The 19319-nt window shown below is 43.4% G+C and overlaps 1 protein-coding gene across 5 annotated transcripts in view; it reads right to left on the bottom strand.

Annotated features, from left to right (window-relative positions):
* Positions 1-2246: 2246 nt before the first annotated feature.
* The window catches only part of GALNTL5 (polypeptide N-acetylgalactosaminyltransferase like 5), a 56749-nt gene continuing 39676 nt past the window's right edge, over positions 2247-19319 (bottom strand). For all 5 annotated transcript variants that reach the window (XM_019424835.2, XM_019424833.2, XM_019424832.2 and 2 more), the window contains 3 exons: positions 17381-17498; positions 5111-5260; positions 2247-2537 (listed from right to left, as the gene is read on the bottom strand). In XM_019424835.2, the coding sequence (XP_019280380.2) occupies positions 2382-2537; positions 5111-5260; positions 17381-17498 (424 nt within the window). In that variant the 3' untranslated portion in view covers positions 2247-2381. The remainder of the gene's footprint in view (positions 2538-5110; positions 5261-17380; positions 17499-19319) is intronic.

The raw sequence follows: 19319 nt of genomic DNA, 5'->3' as shown, positions 1-19319 counted from the left end.
AGTGTAAGTATGTTCCGTGGAATATGTGAAATACAGCAAAATGTTGCATATCCGTAATTCAAATTTCAAATACAGAGCATCCTGCATTTGTATTTGCTAACACTGGCAACCCAACCCTGGACAAATCTAACTTTGGTTTTCTCGTCTATGAAATGGGCATGACAATAGGGCCTATTTTACAAAGCTGTGTGAGTGAAATGAGATAATCAAGGAAGAGTACTTACCGCAGAGTATGGAACATAATGGGAGCTCAATTTTCACGCAGGTGTATGTTAGGCTAAACTCCTAGATGTCTGCTTTAGCTACAGAACTCCCAGGCTTACTTTAGGGCTTGTCTGAGCATTTGATCATACCAAAAACTGTGTTTTGAGAAAAGCTTTGAGAGGGTTAGCAAATATTCCTCAATTAGCTCCAGAACATAAATCAGATTTTTGGGGCGCCTGGGTGGCGCAGTCGGTTAAGCGTCCGACTTCAGCCAGGTCACGATCTCGCGGTCTGTGAGTTCGAGCCCCGCGTCAGGCTCTGGGCTGATGGCTTGGAGCCTGGAGCCTGTTTCCGATTCTGTGTCTCCCTCTCTCTCTGACCCTCCCCCGTTCATGCTCTGTCTCTCTCTGTCCCAAAAATAAATAAAAAACGTTGAAAAAAATTTTTTTTAAAATAAAAAAATAAAAAAAAAATAAATCAGATTTTTAAGTTTCCACCTGAAATAAAAAGTTGCCACCTACAGGCTAATGTAGATTTCCTTTCAATCACACCAAATACTTTGATGTTGGGTTTTTTATGACTCTAAGAACATTTCTTTTTTTTTTTTTTTTTTTGCAAAGATGGAATTTATAGCATCCTCTGTTATGCTTACCAAAGAAAACAATTATTCTCAACTTTCAAAACTAGAAAAAGTTATTTCAAGATGATACTCTTATATTTACTCTCTAGTATTTATCCTAGAATTCTTTTCTCCTGTTAAAGATTTCTGTTTTGTACTTTACACTAATTTTAATAGACTCATGGGTTTATTATAATCATTTCTATTGCTTTCTAGAGGCAGAGATGGTATAAAAATGGGCCAAGAACAAAATCATAATGTGGTGCTTATTTTGTATTGCCAGATTGACTTTTTAAAGTCTCAATCAAGATACCCTGGCCATCTGTAATATCTGAGCCCAGGTCTCCCGATGTCTATCTATCAATAGATTTTATAGAGTATCTTGCTAAAATACATATGTAAAAAGAGATTATACACTGGTTCTTTCATCTTCACATTATGTAGATTATCCCAAAGAATACAAGTTCCATGAAGGGAGAGATGTTTTCCTGCTCCCTCACTTAGAAGGATACCTAGCCCTAGATAACCAACCACTCAATTATTGATTGAGCACAATAGATAAGTTGTTTCCTGCTATAAAAACTAGCTTCTATTTTCTTCAACGTAGGCTAGGTTTAGTGATCCCACCCTAAGTCTCCCCCAGTCCTTTTATTCCTTTCAGTGTGTTCTTCCCCTCATTTTCTCCTTGTCTTTGTGAATCAAATACGTTTCCCCTCTCTAGCCACCTTCACCAGGGTGAACACAACAGCCATCCCTCTAACCCAAGAGAAGTGCTTTAGACATTCGGGAGTGTGTTCACACAGGGTAGATAGGGAGCCTAGCCACTCCTTCCCCCAATCCCAGCTAAACAGGTCTGAGTCAGAAAATCAATCATCAACAAAGTGCAGAATGCAAGAAGTGTTAGGACAACTGTAGGCCAGAGCCATAGGAGGGGAGAAATAGGAACAAGGCAAAACCAGAAGCAAGGCAGGGGGACTGTCTCCAAGTGACAAAGGGACTGACAGCCACAGACAACAAGGCTGGTCTACAGGACTGGACTGGGCCACCAAGGCAAGTGGACGGGACATCTGGAACTCAGGAACCCAAACAAGCAAGAAATCACCAAAATCGACACTAGCAGCAAGAAAAGGAGCTAGACACAGTTGAGCCAACGTTGGCACGTGTCAACCAAGGCTCTCTGTGAACGTCTTTCCGAGTTCTAGAGTAGGAATGGACAAAGCCTCCCAGAGTGGAGCATCATGCCCCTGTGGTTTAACGGGACCAAGCGAGTTAGGCAAATTCTAGAGACAATACACTTCACCTCAATCAATGGTGTAATAGTTTGCGCTGTGTGACAGCGTATATTTCTAATGTTCACGGTTTTGCCACCCCAGAAATTCAGTGACGTGTAACGAACTATCATCAAAGCAAGACAGAAAGGCACTCTTATTCTAGAGCACTCTGGTTGTATTTCTTACTGCATTTCACACAATTTCTTGATGTTCCGGACTTTTCTCCTCTATGTTGAAGACATAGGGGTTTTTTAACCCCTTTTTAATGAAAATGATTTATTTGTGTTTCATCTGCTGCCCTCAGATGCCTCCAGTTCTGGGAAGACATTATCCAAATACCACTGAAATGATTTGCAACCCAATCGTTTCCTTAATTCAACACGCTCGCTAATGTTTCCATAGGCAACAGATTTCAGGCCAGGTCTTCGTAAAAAAAACTGCTCCTAAATGGAAATAGAGAGTAGTTTCATTAAAACCAAACAAATCTTTGGTAATCAAATCGTATCTAACATAGCAGTGTATATTTTCATCACCTGAACTAAAAACAAACCCAAAAAAACAGAACAAAATATCTTCCAATTTCATCCATACGGTGTGGGCAGAGACCCACGTGGTGCCTGGAATTCACTCACTCTGCACATATTTGCAGGATGTGTTGTGATGAACCACAACACAGAGGTGGTGTAGTGGGATCCAGGAAGGTTGGGTCCTGCTTCTTAGGAGCCCAAGAATCACAGCCACCTATTGTTGTATGTCTCCTTTCTCTTGCTCTCTCAATACTCCAGGAAAACCCTCCCTCCCTGGTCCCCATCAACACTTCCGTGGTTTCAGAAATGAGAGATGGTGTCGTGGCTTAGGGCAAATGGACGGTGGGGGGAGACAGCCCGGGTTCAAATTCTTGCTCTGTCATTTGTTCTGTGACCTTTGCCCTCACCCTCATGAGGTGGTCCTGAGGACTGAACACTTTAATACGTACGGAGCACTGGGTAAACGCAGGCTGACACAGGGTGTCACATCAGCATTGGCCATTGTTATCACCTGGTTAGTCTTCTACGCGCTCTGGATTTAAGATAGTACTTAGTACAAAAGTCTAATGGATTCAGCCTGCCCTGTATTCAAAGAGCTGTCCTAAAGAGACCAAAGCCTCCTTGAAAGCAGAACTCCGTTCTGTGTCTCCCTCTCTCTCTGCCCCTCCCCTGCTTGCACTCTGTCTCTCTTTCTCTCTCTCAAAAATAAGTAAACGTTAAGAAAAAAAAATTTTTAAACATGAAAAACCTTTAAATGTTATCATGATTATGTATTCACGTCTTTGCTTTTCCTTTTAGCTTTGCTATCTAATTATGAATACATAAATTGTATGCCTTAATTTTACTCACTTTTAACATATAGACATGGAATAAATCAGTATATTGCGTTGGGCTGCTTTTGTTCACCATGATGTCTGTTTTTATTTATTTATTTTAAAAAAATTTTTTTTACTGTTGTATTTATTTTTGACACAGAGAGAGACAGAGAATAGCGGGGAGGGGCAGAGAGAGAGGGAGACACAGGATCCGAAGGAGGCTCCAGGCTCCGAGCCGTCAGCACAGAGCCCGACGCGGGGCTCAAACTCACAGACCGCGAGATCATGACCTGAGCCGAAGTCGGACGCTCAACCGACCGAGCCACCCAGGCGCCCCTGTAGGCCTCACGCCCAGTCCAGTGCAGGGCTCGAACTCATGACTATGAGATCGAGATCCGAGTCAAGGTCAAGAGTTGGATGCTTTACCGACTGAGACACTCAGGTACCCCCAGCAAGATTTAAGATTTACTGTACAGTTGTGTGTATATCTCCAGTTGGGTAATTTTCATGGCCGTATAGAATTATATCAGCTAAATATGACCCATTTATCCATTCTGCTCTTGATGAGCAGCTGGGCTGTGTTTTGTTTGGGCTCACATCCACCATGCTGTTTCTAAACATTCTTGTTTAGATGTTGTTTAGATGTTCTAAACATTCTTGTTTGGGCAACCAGAAGAATGGACAACCATTCTTCTGGTTGCCCAAAGGCATGCCTTTCTGTGGTGTGCACACAGAATGGAATTGCTGGGTCATGGGATACTCATGATCTTTACTCGACTTTGCCAAACTGTTTTCCAAAGTGAGTTTGTAATAATACTCCCACCAGCCGTGTCTGAGAATTCCTGTGTTTGCCAATACTTGGTCCTACCAGACGTTTGACATTTTTGCCAATCTAAACGGCCATGTAGAAATATTGACGTTTTCAAAAAAGACTATTACTCCTTTTATAATTTAAAATGATAAAGAAATATTAGATTGGAACCAGGACATATAACATCACAGCAAGTTCTCCCATTTTTCTCCCCATATATCCGAAAGGAGGTCTTGGGGCTACTGCTGTCTATGTTTGTACGTGGATCCTGGAGGGACACCTTTCAAGTTCAAATGGGGCCATGGCTACATGTTCTCTGTGTGTGCACCCTTTTAGGTCCTGGCCAGGGGCTGCAGCCTTGGGGAGACGTGCAGATGAAGGGGTCTGGCTCTGATAGAGAAATCGACTGTCGGTAGAAGAGAGGTAGTGAAGTCTCTCGCGTGGTCTCCAGACCACAGTAGCCGCACCCTTGGGAACTTGGTACCAGAGGAAGAGAATCTAAAGAATTGCCTGTGGGGATGGGAACAGCGGGAGATGTTTGCTTCAGAGGGGGGATCCCACAGGGTGGGGGGCGGGAGGGACATAGATCTGGGCCAAACAAACAAAACAAACTTCCTGGGTTGATGAATTTACTTCTGAGAAACTTGAGTTTCCCCAGCAATTGAAATACAAAGGAACGTTCAAGTGTAGTGGGTTCGAATGAACTAATTGAGAATAGGGTCTGGGGAAGGTGGATGAGGGGTTGAAGGTGTGCCAAAAATTTAAGGAAGCTTGTTATCTGGAAAGGCAGGAACGGGTTCCTGGGGACCAAGCCCCGTTCTGTATTCTTGCTTGTCTTTCCAAATCAGAGACCTTTCCCTCACCTTGTATTCATCCAGCCAAACGTGCGCCAGTCTGAGACTGTTATATGTCATGGCTTTTGCAAACTCAGGTTGGTTTGGAAAGCGCTGCTTACTGATGTGTCCTACCCGCGAGCAGGGGAGTACAAAGAGTTGGCCTCCACACATCCAGATCTAGACGAAAACAGACAACATTGACGTATGTGTGCTGGTACGAAGCAACTGCTGAAGTTTTTTTCACAACCATAGCAATAGCTAACATATCTTAAGTTGTTTATTTAATCCTAACAGCCCTATAATATAGGCCCGGTGACTATCCCCATTTTACGGATAAAGAAATGAATACGTATATTGGCGAAGAAGCTTGCCCAGTGACACCGAGCAGAGTTTAAGGTCAGGAGGTCTGGCCTCAGAGCCAACACTCCGAATGCTAAGTGATTCTGTCTCCCTCATACGTGACCAGTTCCGAGGCTGCTTACGTAGGAAAAGTGGCGGGCTATTTTGTCCTAAGGTATCCTCAAGAATACTCTGAGAATAATTAAGTATTGCTGGATGTCAACAGGTAATGAGAGAAATGGCTAAATTCGATGATTCATGTGTTCTGTACTTAACACACTTTATAATGCTTATTTTTAACAAAGTCTTTACTACACAAAAGTAAACTATGACCTTTGAAAAATCAGCAAATGTCGAAAAGCACACAGAAGAAAATAAAGATCACTTCTTGTCCTAACGCTTGGTAGGTCACTATTTAACCCAGGTCCCCTGTTCTTACACACATGTATACACAACATTGAGATAACTTGTGGTTTTTTCATTTAAAGCTATGTGAAGTTATGGGGCGCCTGGGTGGCTCAGTCGGTTAAGCATCCGACTCTGGATTTCAGGTCAGGTCATGATCTCACAGTTCATGGGTTCAAGCCCCACATCGGGCTCTGCAATATCAGTGTGGAGCCTGCTTGGGATTCTCTCTTTCTCTGCCCCTCCCTTGCTCTCTCTCTCTCTCTCAAAAATAAACATTTTTAAAAAGTTACGTGAAGTTATTTTAAAAGTTTTGTATTGTTTGGATATTTTGGTACTTTCCAATTTTTAGTATTATAAATAATAACACAAAGAATGTGCTTATAGTATAAATCATGTGCACGCCGCTTACGTATCTCACAGTATATTAGCCATGACTTCCTAGTTGACTCTGATTCAGTGATCCTTGCATGGTTCGCCAACTAAAAGCATCCTGTCACTCGGGAACTTCAAAATGCAAAAGCCTCGGGCCCATCCAGCCCTAATGAATCAGGAACTGTGGGGCTGGGCCCAGTGATTTGCATTTTAACCTGGTCTTCGGGTGATTTTGGTCACATTAAAATGAGAATCACTGTTCTGACTGATCAAGATCATACATCCCAGCTTTATAGACACTTTTTAATAAACTCCATCTAATCATTTAGGAAATAAGGCTTTCACTGAAACAAATACTCAGACTTGCTTATGAGAGCAATACTTAGGGTGACACATATCACTTGAGTAGTCAGAAGGGATTCTGTTTAAGAAAATGAAACTTCTGGGGCACCTGGGTGGCTCAGTCGGTTGGGCATCCAACTTCGGCTCAGGTCATGATCTCGTGGCTCGTGGGTTCGAGCTCTGCGTTGGGCTCTGTGCTGATAGCTCAGAGCCTGGAGCCTGGAGCCTACTTGGGATGCTGTGTCTCCCTCTCTCTCTGTCCCTCCCCCGCTCACACTCTGTCTCTCAAAAATAAATATTTAAAAAATTTTTAAGAAAATGAAACTTCTGACATAACACTGAGATGTAATGACCCCCTCACCTCTAGAGTTCGTTAGAAATAGCCGGAAATAGCCCCTCAGAATGTCGAGAAAAATATCGATGGAATTCATTTTCCTTAGGAAAACCCTTAGATCAGAACTCTGAAGAATTAGGTTCTTTTATCATATCTGCCCCATGTTTATGATCAGACCCTTCCTCTCTGGATCTCATTTTCATCCGAACCTGAGAACTACATAGTTGCTCATTTAAGCTACCGTTTGGGGGTGCTTTGTTATACAGCCAAAGCCAACTGCTACTGGCTATAATGTCCTATTCTTTTTTTTCAAGTGAGAACCTAACGAAATTTGGAAAATCATGAATATCTGTTCAATAATTAGACTGCAGACAGCACTGTTTATTATTTTTGGTATATTCTTACATGTTTGAAATGTTTAAAAAAATTTTTTTAATGTTTATTTTTGAGAGAGAGTGAGAGCATGAGAGAAAGAGACACTGAGCAGGGAAGGGGCAGAGAGAGACGGAGACACAGAATCCGAAGCGGGCTCCAGGCTCCGAGCTGTCAGCACAGAGCTCGACGCGGGGCTTGAACCCACGAACCGCGAGATCACAACCTGATCCGAAGTCGAACACTCAACCGACTGAACCACCCAGGCGCCCCGAAATGTCTCTTTATTGGAAAAGAACTCTGGCCATGAGTGCAGAATAGAAAATCAAAGTAATCAAAGTGATAAAAGAGGTACCAGAGTAAAAATTTTATCAAAAACCTTCCTTGAAAATCAAATTGAAGGAAGCTATAGCAACGTTGCCTAACCTTCATAGGGCTCATGTGTTTGTTCTTCTCAATGCATTTGTGTCTCAGTTTCCTCATCGGGAAAGTGAGAATAACAGTACCTACCTCATGGGGTTGTTATGAGCATCACATAACTTGATACCTGTAAAGTGTTTAGAGTTTTTATTTTTCATATTGTTTTTTTTTTTTTTTAATTTTTTTTTTTCAACGTTTTTTATTTATTTTTGGGACAGAGAGAGACAGAGCATGAACGGGGGAGGGGCAGAGAGAGAGGGAGACACAGAATCGGAAACAGGCTCCAGGCTCCGAGCCATCAGCCCAGAGCCTGATGCGGGGCTCGAACTCACAGACCGCGAGATCGTGACCTGGCTGAAGTCGGACGCTCAACCGACTGCGCCACCCAGGCGCCCCACATATTGTTTTTAATTTAAATTTTAGTTAACATCCAGTGCAGTATCGGTTTCAGCAATTCATCACTCACGTACAACACCCAGTGCTCATCCCAACAAGTGCCCTCCTGAGTACCTGTCACCATCTAGCCCATCTCCAACCCACCTCCCTCCGTCAACCCACAGTTTGTTCTCTATCATTAAGAGTCTCTTGAGATTTATTTCCCTCTCTTCTCTTCCCCCCTTCCCCATATGTCCATCTGTTTTGTTTCTTAAATTCCACATGAGTGAAATCATATGGTATTTGTCTTTCTCTCATTGACTTATTTTGCTTAGCATAATACATTCTAGCTCCATCCATGTCATTGCAAATGGTAAAATTTCATTACTTTTGATGGCTGAGTAATATTCCATCGTGTGTGTGTGTGTGTGTGTGTGTGTGTATACCACATCTTCTTTATCCATTCATCAGTCAATGGACATTTGGGCTCTCTCCATAGTTTGGCTATTGTTGATAGCACGGACATTGGGCTGCATATACCCGTTCAAATCTGTATTTTTGTAACCTTTGGGTAAATTCCTAACAGTACAATTGCTGGATCATAGAGTAGTTCTTTTCTTTTCGAGAGAGAGAGAGAGAGAGAGAGAGAGCATGAGCAGGGGAGGGGAAGAGAGAGAGAGAGAGAGAGAAAGACAGAGACAGAATTCCAAACAGGCTCCAGGCTCCGAGTTGTCAGCACAGAGCCCGATGCAGGGCTCGAATGCACGAACCATGAGATCATGACCTGAGTCCAAGTAGATGCTTAACCGAATGAGCCACCCAGGCACCTCTAGAATAGTTCTATTTTTAGTTTCTTGAGGAGCCTCCAGGATAGTTCTATTTTTAGTTTCTTGAGGAGCCTCCACACTGTTCTCCAGAGTGGCTGCACCAGCTTGAATTCCCATCAATAGGGCAAGAGGGTTCCCCTTTCTCCACATCCTCACCAACACCTGTTATTTCTTGTGTTATTAATTTTAGCCATTCTGACAGGCGTGAGGTGGTGTCCCATCATGGTTTTGATTTGTATTTCACTGATGAGTGATACTGAACATCTTTTCATGTGTCTGTGAGCCATCTAGATGTCTTTTTTGGAAAACCGTCTATCCATGTCTTCTGCCCATTTATTAACTGGGTTATTTGTTTTTTGCGTGTTGAGTTCGATAAGTTCTTTATTTTGGATACTAACCCTTTTTCCAATATGTCATTTGCAAATATCTCCTCCCATTCTGTAGGCTGCCTTTTAGTTTTGTTCATTGTTTCCTTCACTGTGCAGAAGCTTTTTGATCTTGATGAGGTCCCAGTAGTTCATGTCTGTTTTTTTTCCCCTTGCCTTTGGTGACGTGTCTAGCAAGAAGTTACTCCAGCCAACGTCAAAGAGGCTGCTGCCTGGGTTCTCCTCTAGGATTTTGATGGTTTCTGGTCTCACATTTAGGTCTTTCATCATTTTTTTTTTTTGCTATTTTTATTTAATATGTTTTTTAAATTTACATCCAAGTTAGTTAGCATACAGTGCAACAATGATTTCAGGAGTAGATTCCTTAATGCCCCTTACCCATTTAGACCATCCCCCTCTCCCACAATCCCTCCAGCAACCCTCTGTTTGTTCTCTATATTTAAGAGTCTTTTATGTTTTGCCCCCCTCCCTGTTTTTATATTATTTTTTCTTCCCTTCCCTTATGTTCATCTGTTTTGGATCTTAAAGTCTTCATATGAGAGAAGTCACATGATATTTGTCTTTCTCTGACTAATTTCGCTTAGCATAAAACCCCCTAGTTCCATCCACGTAGTTGGAAATGGCAAGATTTCATTCTTTTTGATTGCCAAGTAATACTCTATTGTATATATATACCACATCTTCTTTATCCATTCACCCATCGATGGACATTTGGGCTCTTTCCATCCTTTGGCTATTGTTGATAGTGCTGCTAGAAACATGGGGGTGCATGTGTCCCTTCGAAACAGCACACCTGTATCCCATGGATAAATACCTAGTAGTGCAATTGCTGGGTCATAGGATAGTTCTCTTTTTAATTTTTTGAGGAACCTCCATACTATTTTCCAGAGTTGGCTGCACCAGTTTGCATTCACCAGCAGTGCCAAAGAGATCCTCTTTCTCTGCATCCTTGCCAACATCTGTTGTTGCCCGAGTTGTTAACATTAGCCATTCTGACAGGTGTGAGGCAGTATCTCAGTGTGTTTTTGATTTGTATTTCCCTGATGATGAGTGATGTTGAGCATTTTTTGTGTTGGTTGGCCATCTGGATGTCTTCTTTGGAGAAGTATCTATTCATGTCTTTTGCCTATTTCTTCACTGGATTGTTTGTTTTTTTGGGTGTTGAGTTTGATCTTTCATCCGTTTTGAATTTAATTTTTGTGTATGGTGTAAGGAAGTGGTCCAGGTTCACTCTTCTGCACATTGCCGTCCAGTTTTCCCAACACCATTTGTCAAAGAGACTGTCTTTTATCATTGGATATTCTTTCCCGTTTTGTCTAATATTAGTTGATCATATAGTTGTGGGTCCGTTTCTAGGTTTTCTGTTCTGTTCCATTGATCTATGCGTCTTTTTTGTGCCAGTAACATACTGTCTTGATGACTACATCTTTGTAATGTTGCTTGAAATCTGGAATTGTGATGCCTCCGGTTTTTTCTTTTTCAGGATTGCTTTGACTCTTCAAGGTCTTTTGTGAGCCCATGCAAATTTTGGGGTTGTTTGTTAGAGCCCTGAAAGACATCACTGGTGGTATTTTGATGGGAATTGCATTAAATATGTAGATTGCTTAGACATTGTATCGACATTTTAACAACGTTTGTTCTTCCAATCCATGAGCATGGGATGCTTTTCCATTTATTTGTGTCTTCTTCAATTTCTTTCCTAAGTGTTCTATGGTTTTCAGAGTATAGATCTTTTCTCTCTTTAGTTAGGTTTATTCCTACGTCTCCCATGGTTTTTGGTGCAAATGGGATCTATTCCTTAATTTCTTGTTCTGCTGGTTTATTATTGGTGTATAGAAATGCAACAGATTTCTGCACATTGATTTTATATCCTGACACTTAGCTCAATTAGTGTATTCTAGCAATTTTTTTGGTGGAGTCTTTTGGGTTTTCTACAGAGAGTATCATGTTGTCTGCAAATAGTGAAGGTTTGACTTCTTCCTTGCTGATTTGGATGCCTTTTATTTCTTTTTGTTGTCTGATTGCTGAGGGTAAGACTTTCAGTACTATCTTAAATAGTAATAGAGTGGACATCCTTGTCTTGTTCTTTACTGTAGGGGAAAGGCTCTGTTTTTCCCCATTGAGGATGATATTAGCTGTGGGTCTTTCATATATGGCTTTATGATGTTGAGGTATATTCCCTCTATCTCTATTTTGTTGAGGGTTTTTATCAAGACTGGATGCTGTATTTTGTCAAATGCTTTGTCTGCATCTATTGATGGATCATATAGTTCTTATCCTATCCTTTCTTCTTTTTTTTTACGATTTATTTTTGAAAGAAAGAGTGGGCACGAGTGGGGAAGGGACAGAGAGAGAGAGGGGGAGACACAGAATCTGAAGTGGCTCCAAGCTCTGAGCTGTCAGCACAGAGCCTGATGTGGGGCTCAAACTCACAGGCTGTGAGATCATGACCTGAATCAAAGTTGGATGCTCAACCTACTGAGCCCCCCAGTGCCCATCCTTTCTTTTATTAACGTGGTGTATCATGTTGATTGATTTGTGGATATTGAACCAGCCCTGCATCCCAGGAATAAACCCCACTTGATCATGGTGAATAATAATTTTAATGTACTGTTAAATTCAATTTGCTAATATCATTGAGAATTTCTGTATCCATGTTCATCAGGGGTGTTGGCCTGTAATGCTCCTTTTCAGTGAGGTCTTTGTCTGGTTTTGGAGTCAAGGCAATGCTGGCTTCATAGAATGAGTTTGGAAGTTTCCTTCCATTTCTATTTTTTTGTTTGTGTTTTTGGAACAGTTTGAGAAGAATGGGTATTAACTCTTCTTTAAATGTTGGTAGAATTCTCCTGGGAAGCCATCCGGCCCAGGACTCTTGTTTCTTGGGAGACTTTTGATTACTGATTCAGTTTCTTTGCTGGTTTTGGGTCTGTCCAAATTTTCTATTTCTTCTTGTTTCAGTTTTGGTGGTTTGTGAGTTTCTAGGATTTTGCCCTGTGTTGGACTCTGCTGACAGCTCGGAGCCCAGAGCCTGCTTGGGATTCTGTGTCTCCCTCTCTCTTTGCCCCTCCCCTGCTCACGCTCTGTTCCTCTCTCTCTCTGCCCCTCCCCTGGCTCACACTCTGTCTCTCTCTGTCTCTCAAAAATGAATAAACATTTAAAAAAATTTAAAAAAAAAGCCTTTCTGAATAATTACATCAAAGCTGTAACTATGGACTGTGCTAGTAGGAAGGAGCAAAGTGGACAGAAATGAGTGATGATTTAGACCTAGATCTAACCACACATGATGAAGGAAAGTGGGGCATGAAAGGGAGATTGGAGACCAAGAAAGTACTCTGGGGGGCTGGATGGTTGCGGGTGGGTAGAGGGCATCACATTATCCACCCGAAGAGGAAAGGGCCATGGGAGGAAGAATGGGTTCGAGGGAGTAGAAAGAGCTCTCTTTTTGAAATGTTGGGGTTAGGATGCCTATGGGACACACATCCTACAGGAGAGTAACCTGTAGGCAGTGAGATGCGCAAGCTTCTGGCACAGAAGGACCTGGGAAGGAGCTAGAACTATGTCACTGGCATGTAGTCATTGAGGCACGATGCGGATGAGGTTACTGAGAAGGGGAAGGGAGAAAAGAAACAGGGCCTTGGGGAAACCTATGGAGTCAATGGCAGGGTCCCAGGTCCAGAGCAGTGTACCTTGTCCGCATCTAGGGCCACCAGGATGGAGTGCCAAGCCACGCAGGCTGTTGGGGACAATTGGAGGCCAGCCTCCAGTCCACCAGGAAACCAAAGTGCAGATCTGAAGCCTGGTTAGTACCATCCCGAGGCTGGGGGTCAAGCTGCAGCTCCGTGGGCACCCAGCCAATCCCCACTTTCCCGAGTGACGGTAACACTGAGGTCAGGGCAGCTAAAACAAATTCAGAGCTTTGGGGGCTTCCAGAAATGACTTAGAATAGAACCGAGCTGGTGAGGTCTCCAGGCCTGCCGTTGAGTAGATAGTGGAAAGCAGGACAGGATAGGCTTGGGGCATATACCTCCGGTTCTGCGAATTGAGCCAAGTTGCTGGAGCGCTCAGAGCCCCAGTTTCCCCCTGTAAGTAGGAGACCCTGGTGGCACCCACCTCACAGGTTTATTATGAAGACTGAGTTGATATTTGCAAGATTTCAGAGCAGTGTGTGTCACACAGATGAGCACTTGTTAAACAAAGGAAACGTATGTTTCTCCTTCACCCCATGACTTACACATGCCATTTCTGCAGGGAAGGCCATCTAAGACACACACCTCCCTCAACACAAGTCTAGATTCCCCTCTCATATGATCTCTTGGTACCCTGTACTTCTCCTCCACTGTACGTATCAAAAATACCTAATCATCGGGGCGCCTGGGTGGCTCAGTCAGTTGAGCGTCTGACTTCGGCTCAGGTCATGATCTCATGGCTGGTGGGTTCGAGCCCCGCGTCGGGCTCTGTGCTAACGGCTCGGAGTCTGGGGCCGGCTTCGGATTCTGGGTCTCCCTCTCTCTCTCTCTCTCTCTGCCCTCTCCTGCTCATGCTGTCTCTCTCTGTCTCTCAAAAATAAATAAACATTAAAAAAATTAAAAAAAAAAAAAAACAACCTAATCATCTCTCTCTACTTCAACAGAATGGAAGCTCCAAGCCATCGGAAGCCACGTTTGCACTGCATGAGGCTGCATTGCACACAAGGCACAGCCCTTTGCGCATAACGGGTTCTCAGTGTTGTTGAGTGAATGAACGAACGAACAAATGAATGAACGGGCGAGGGTTGTGCCTTCTTCCGAATGCCCAGCATGTGGCAGAGCCTCACATAGGAGGTGTCCCTTAAATGACGGCTACGTTGACCCTAACCAGAACTCCTGAGAGAGTCTAACCTAGCAAAATACAGATCTGGGTACTGTCACCATACAGGTGTTAGCTACGGCCTCGGGAGTAGATACAGGTATGCCACGGCCCCTGGCCGGTCAGCACGGAGGTGCTACACCCAGTCCTGGTGACCTGCCCTGCCAGGTGCTGTCTCTTTAGTCTCTGGATCATGGGAAGCCCACAGGTCTCCCCGGGAGCAGGTGCGCTGCCTGTGGGAGGCTATCAGTTCAGAACTGAGGTTCTTTCCCACCAGATAAGGAAATACTGCACTATATTAAGTCAGCCCAGAGGAGCACATGGAGGGAGAAGGGACAGCTGATAAGATAACAGTCCTGGGAATACCCACGCTTCAGAGATGCACAGAAGAAATTCCTGCAGAGGAAACTGAGAGCAACAGAGCTATGGAGGAGGAACCAGAACACTGTTCTAGAGTGCCAAATGTTGCAGCCACCTCCAGTACATAGAAGAACAAAGCCGTCCACTAGGGACATCAATATTAAATGGGTGACAGTTCCCCGAGGGATGTCCCTGAGTGCTGAGGGCCGCCAGGATGCTGATTTATTGGAAAGAAGAGTGAGGAACGGAGACGAACGTACAGGTGTCAATGGTCTCGTATCAGGAAAGACAGGGCCCCTTATCTCGGTTAGAGACCGCTGGTGATGTCAAGAGAGCTCTCTAGCTATTTATTAACTTACGTGTTTGTGAGAAGAGAGACTCACACACACTTAAAAAAATATGAAGGGGCCATTAGGAACGGAGCAGTCGACGATACTGAAGCAAGGATAATTAGTACCTTTGAATAATAAGTTAGCTGCTATTGGCTATCTGGAGGGAAGAGAGAGCCAGAAAAAGGAAGACACCCCCTCTTCAAATATGTACGTATCTATCATTCACAAAATTGATTTTATTCTGAGACAAACAATGTGCTCATTAAGATATTAGGTCCTGAAAGGGGGAAAGCCCATATACCATATTCACAAAGAGCGATGTAATAAAACAGGGAATAATCAACCAACCAATGAAAAGCACTAAAGGCCTGGATATTCTAAAATAATGCCTGCATCAAAAGGGAACATATGATTGGGGCTGGGGCGGGGGGTTGCGGGGGGAGAAGCAATAAAAAATAATCAGCTCACAACATACTGCCAAAGTATGTTATGTATTGCTCTAGATATGTTTATATTCACAATAAAGTGTCTGAAGCATTATGAAAGAAGTCTGTGCTTAAAAGAACACTAAGCCAGTGAACAAAGCCAAAAGAAGGAAGTGGGAGAGAAAAAGTCAGAAAAAGAAAACACAAAAAAGCAATTACAGTAAACATTTTAATGCATCCTAAGAAAATATATGCAGTTCCAAGCATGATCTCTGCAGATGATTTCAGAATGTAAAGAACAGATGGAAACATTTAAAGAATAATTATAGCTGTCACTTATTAAGTAGCTTCCATAAATTATCTGTCTTTACAGCTTTGTAATAAAGATCTTTTTCTTTTTCTTTTTTTTTTTTTTCATTTTACCCGCAAGGAAACTAATTCAACCAGAATTTGAATTTAGTCATTGATTAAGCTGTTTCCTCTACACCAGGTTGTCTCTGTTGGCAAGAGACAAACAAGGCAGAGAAAAGTGAGAAAAATTAAGGGTGATCAGGGTGAGCGCACAGCCCAGATTTTCATGCACAGTTCAAAGTGGCCGTTATAAAAATCTATTAGAATTTAGTCAAAAGCCAAAACTTATCTATGATAAACACACCATAAATATCCGAACAGTACCTTAGTGTTTTCTTCAGACTCTCTCTCCAGGAATATTTACCTTGTACTTTATTCTCTACCCCAATTATTTCATTAAATCTTCACAAAATTGGAATTTAAGAAACCAAATGAGCAAAGGAAAAAGAAAAAAAGAAAGAGAGAGAGACAAACCAAGAAACAGACTCTTAACTCTAGAGAACAAATTTCTGGTCATCAGAGGGGAGGTGGGCCAAGGGGTGGGTTGAACAGGTGACAGGGTTCAAGGAGTGCACCTGTTGTGATGAGCACAGGGTGAAGCATGGACTTGTTGAATCACTATATTGTACACCTGAAACTAACATAACGCTGTGTGTTAACTATACTGGGATTAAAACAAAATAAACAAACGGGCGCGTGGGTGTCTCAGTCGGTTAAGCAACCTCCTTCGATCTCGCAGTTTGTGAGTTCAGGCCCCGTGCTGGGTTCTGCGCTGACAGCTCAGAGCCTGGAGCCTGCCTCAGATTCTGTGTCTCCCTCTCTCTGCCCCTCTCTCACTCGTGCGCGCGCACTCTCTCTCTCAAAAATATATTTATTTTTAATTTTTAAAAATTAACTTTAATTTAAAAAAAAAACCAAATATTCACAAAATCCTGAGAATGGCATTTACATTTATTCCTATTTACTGGGTGCTGACCAAGGATCCTACAGAGCTGGGACCCATTCTGACGTCTAACATCCACTGATCTAATATCACGGGAATATCTACAAGCCAAATCTACGTTCACATTTGAGATGTAATTCACATTCCACAAGAAATTCACCCTTTTACAGTATACAATGACTATTTTCACAAGGTTGCCCAATGATCACCACTCTCTCATTCTGGAACATTCTCACCACCTCACAGAGAGCCCTGGGACCTATCAGCACTCACTCACCTACCTTCTGTTTCTATGGATTTGCTTAGGCTGCACCTTTCCTAGGGCCGGACTTAGTCATATAAGTATGTGGCCTTTTGTGTCTGACTTCTTTCACTCACCATACTGTTTTCAAGGTCCACCATGCTGTAGCAGGTATCCCGGGATTCAAGAGTTGAAAGACCAACCCAGACGTCCCCTACCAAGTCCTCTCAACTTGCAGATAGAGAAACCGAGGCCTAAGATAGCCCACAGAGTTAGTGGCACCCGAGTCTGCCACCGTCTAATTCTGTTATTTCTACCGCACCACAACCGCCAAGAAAATCGGTGTAACAAAATAGAGTTTTCACAAATAAATAAAAATATTGCATTAGGTCAACACCTCATACGTTAGAAATAAAACAGCATACAGTAATATAAGCTGATATTTTACTATTGTCAAATTTTGCAAGGAGCCCCCTAGATCCTTTACTTCATGTGATGCGGGAACGGTACCGGATGTTCAGGCGGGAAAACGGGGCATAAATACCACGGCACGCCTCTGGACTTGACGCCAGCTTTCACTCTCTCTGTACAAAGCGAACTATTTAGAAAGTAGAGTCTGAATTACCCTTAACGAAAGCTCCAAATTTTCTGCTCCCCAGAGGTTCATGCCCTTGTCATACTGTCCGATCTCATGAAAGTAATGTCTATTTATAGCAAAAATTCCCCCAGCCATTGCAGGTGACCTAAAAAGGAGACATAAATATTAAATCACAGGTTCAGCCAGTATGGATTTTTGCCAAAATTACGGTGAATGTTAGCAATAACATGAAAACTAGAAAATGACGATATTAATACCAAAATCGTTAAGTTAATGTATATTTAACTTGATGGATATACATTACATTGAATGTAAAATTAGTAAATTGAAGCCATAACTACCTAAAAGTAGGCAGTAACTTTCCACTTAGCTCTCACCAAATTGTGTAAGCTATATATTCTAAATGTTGTCTTTTTCTTTTTCTTTTTTTTTTTTTTTAAAGTTTCTTTAGTTTTGAGAGAGAGAGAGAGAGGGAGAGAGAGAGAGAGAGAGAGAGAGAGAGAGCATGAGCAGGGGAGGAGCAGAGAGAGAGGGAGACACAGAATCCGAAGCAGGCTCCAGGCTGCGAGCTGTCAGCACAGAGCCTGACATGGGGCTTGAACTCATGACCTGTGAGATCACGACCTGAGGCAAAGTCGAATGCTTAACTGACTGAGCCACTCAGGCGCCCCAAATGTTGTCTTGTTCTTAAAAGGGAACATTATCTTTAGAATGTGAGTTTCCCCTGGAGATAACTACTTGACTTGGGGAGCAGAGCTTACAGATCTCCCTTTCTAAGCGCGTTAAGTGAATATACTATTTACTTCTGGGAAAACCATGAAGTTACAAAGCATCTTTTTTGTTTTGTTTTGTTTTGTTTTGTTTTGTTTTGTTTTGTTGTCCCACAACAGCAAGGCCCAATAACACCGAACTGAGTAGTATGAAAATAATTTCAAGTTCATTTATTCATTCATGTTTGAAAAAGTACACATGAAGCACCTGTGATGTGTTAGGGGGAAGTTAGTGCATCAACGGGCCAAGATCCCAGCTCGTGTGGGGGGGCCAGGGTGGAGGGAGGGACACTAGTCGCTGCAGTGGTGCCAGAGAAAGACGATGGAATCGTGGATAAGGTAGCGGGACGTGGTCCAGTGTCTGATGTATTTTGAGGACGGGAGCCAGCAGGTTTGCTTACAGGTGGGGGGTGGGGTGAAGGAAGAAGAGAAGGGTGAAGGCTCACTCCAGCGTGTTGGCCCGGGGACCTCACATCTGCACTGAGATGGAGATACCGAGTGGGCAGGTTTTGGGGGGAAGATTCAGCTGGGGACATGAGTGAGCTCTCCATTCACTCTAGTGGAGACGCCAGTAGGCAGGTGCATGGAAGCGTCTGGCACTCTGAGAGTGGCCGCGGCCAGAGACATAACTTTGGGAGTCCTCAAGATACGGGGGATACACAGCACTCCGGCAGCGGGGGGGGGGGGGGGTGGGGGGTGGAGGAGACCACGAAGAACCGTCCCGGGCACCGTGACAGCAAGAGGTCGGAGGGAAGAGAGGGAAAGCGGAGCCACCGGTGTAGGAGGAAGACCGGAAAACCGTCTGCCGATGGGCCCCGAGGTGAGGACTGAGAACCAGCGCGGCACCGACACGGGAAGACCACCAGCGCGTTTTAGCGGGTGGGGGCGCAGAGCCAGATTCAAGCGAGTCTGAGACACCAGAGTTCAGAGTTGGAGATCGTGACACAGCCAGCTTTTTCTAAGAGGCTTTAATGCAAAGGAGAGCAGAGGAAAGGAGAGGCGGCCGATAAAGGAAGATTGTTTTTTGTAATTGGGAGAGGAAACGGTGGGCCTCGAGAGGAGCGGTCTCATCTGGTGGGCCAGATGCGACCCGCCCCGTCTGCGCCCTGGGTCACCGTGATCCTGGCCAAGCCAGGGGGCCCCGCTGCCACAGCGTTGCATTGAAATTACATCTCTACCCGACTTCCTTCGCACTG

Source organism: Panthera pardus, unplaced genomic scaffold (genome assembly GCF_024362965.1).
Source record: "Panthera pardus isolate Hobbes unplaced genomic scaffold, ASM2436296v1 HiC_scaffold_9, whole genome shotgun sequence".
In the NCBI taxonomy this organism is placed as follows: Eukaryota; Metazoa; Chordata; class Mammalia; order Carnivora; family Felidae; genus Panthera; species Panthera pardus.
Note: the sequence above shows the minus strand (reverse complement) of the source record. Positions and strands in the feature narration are given on the sequence as shown.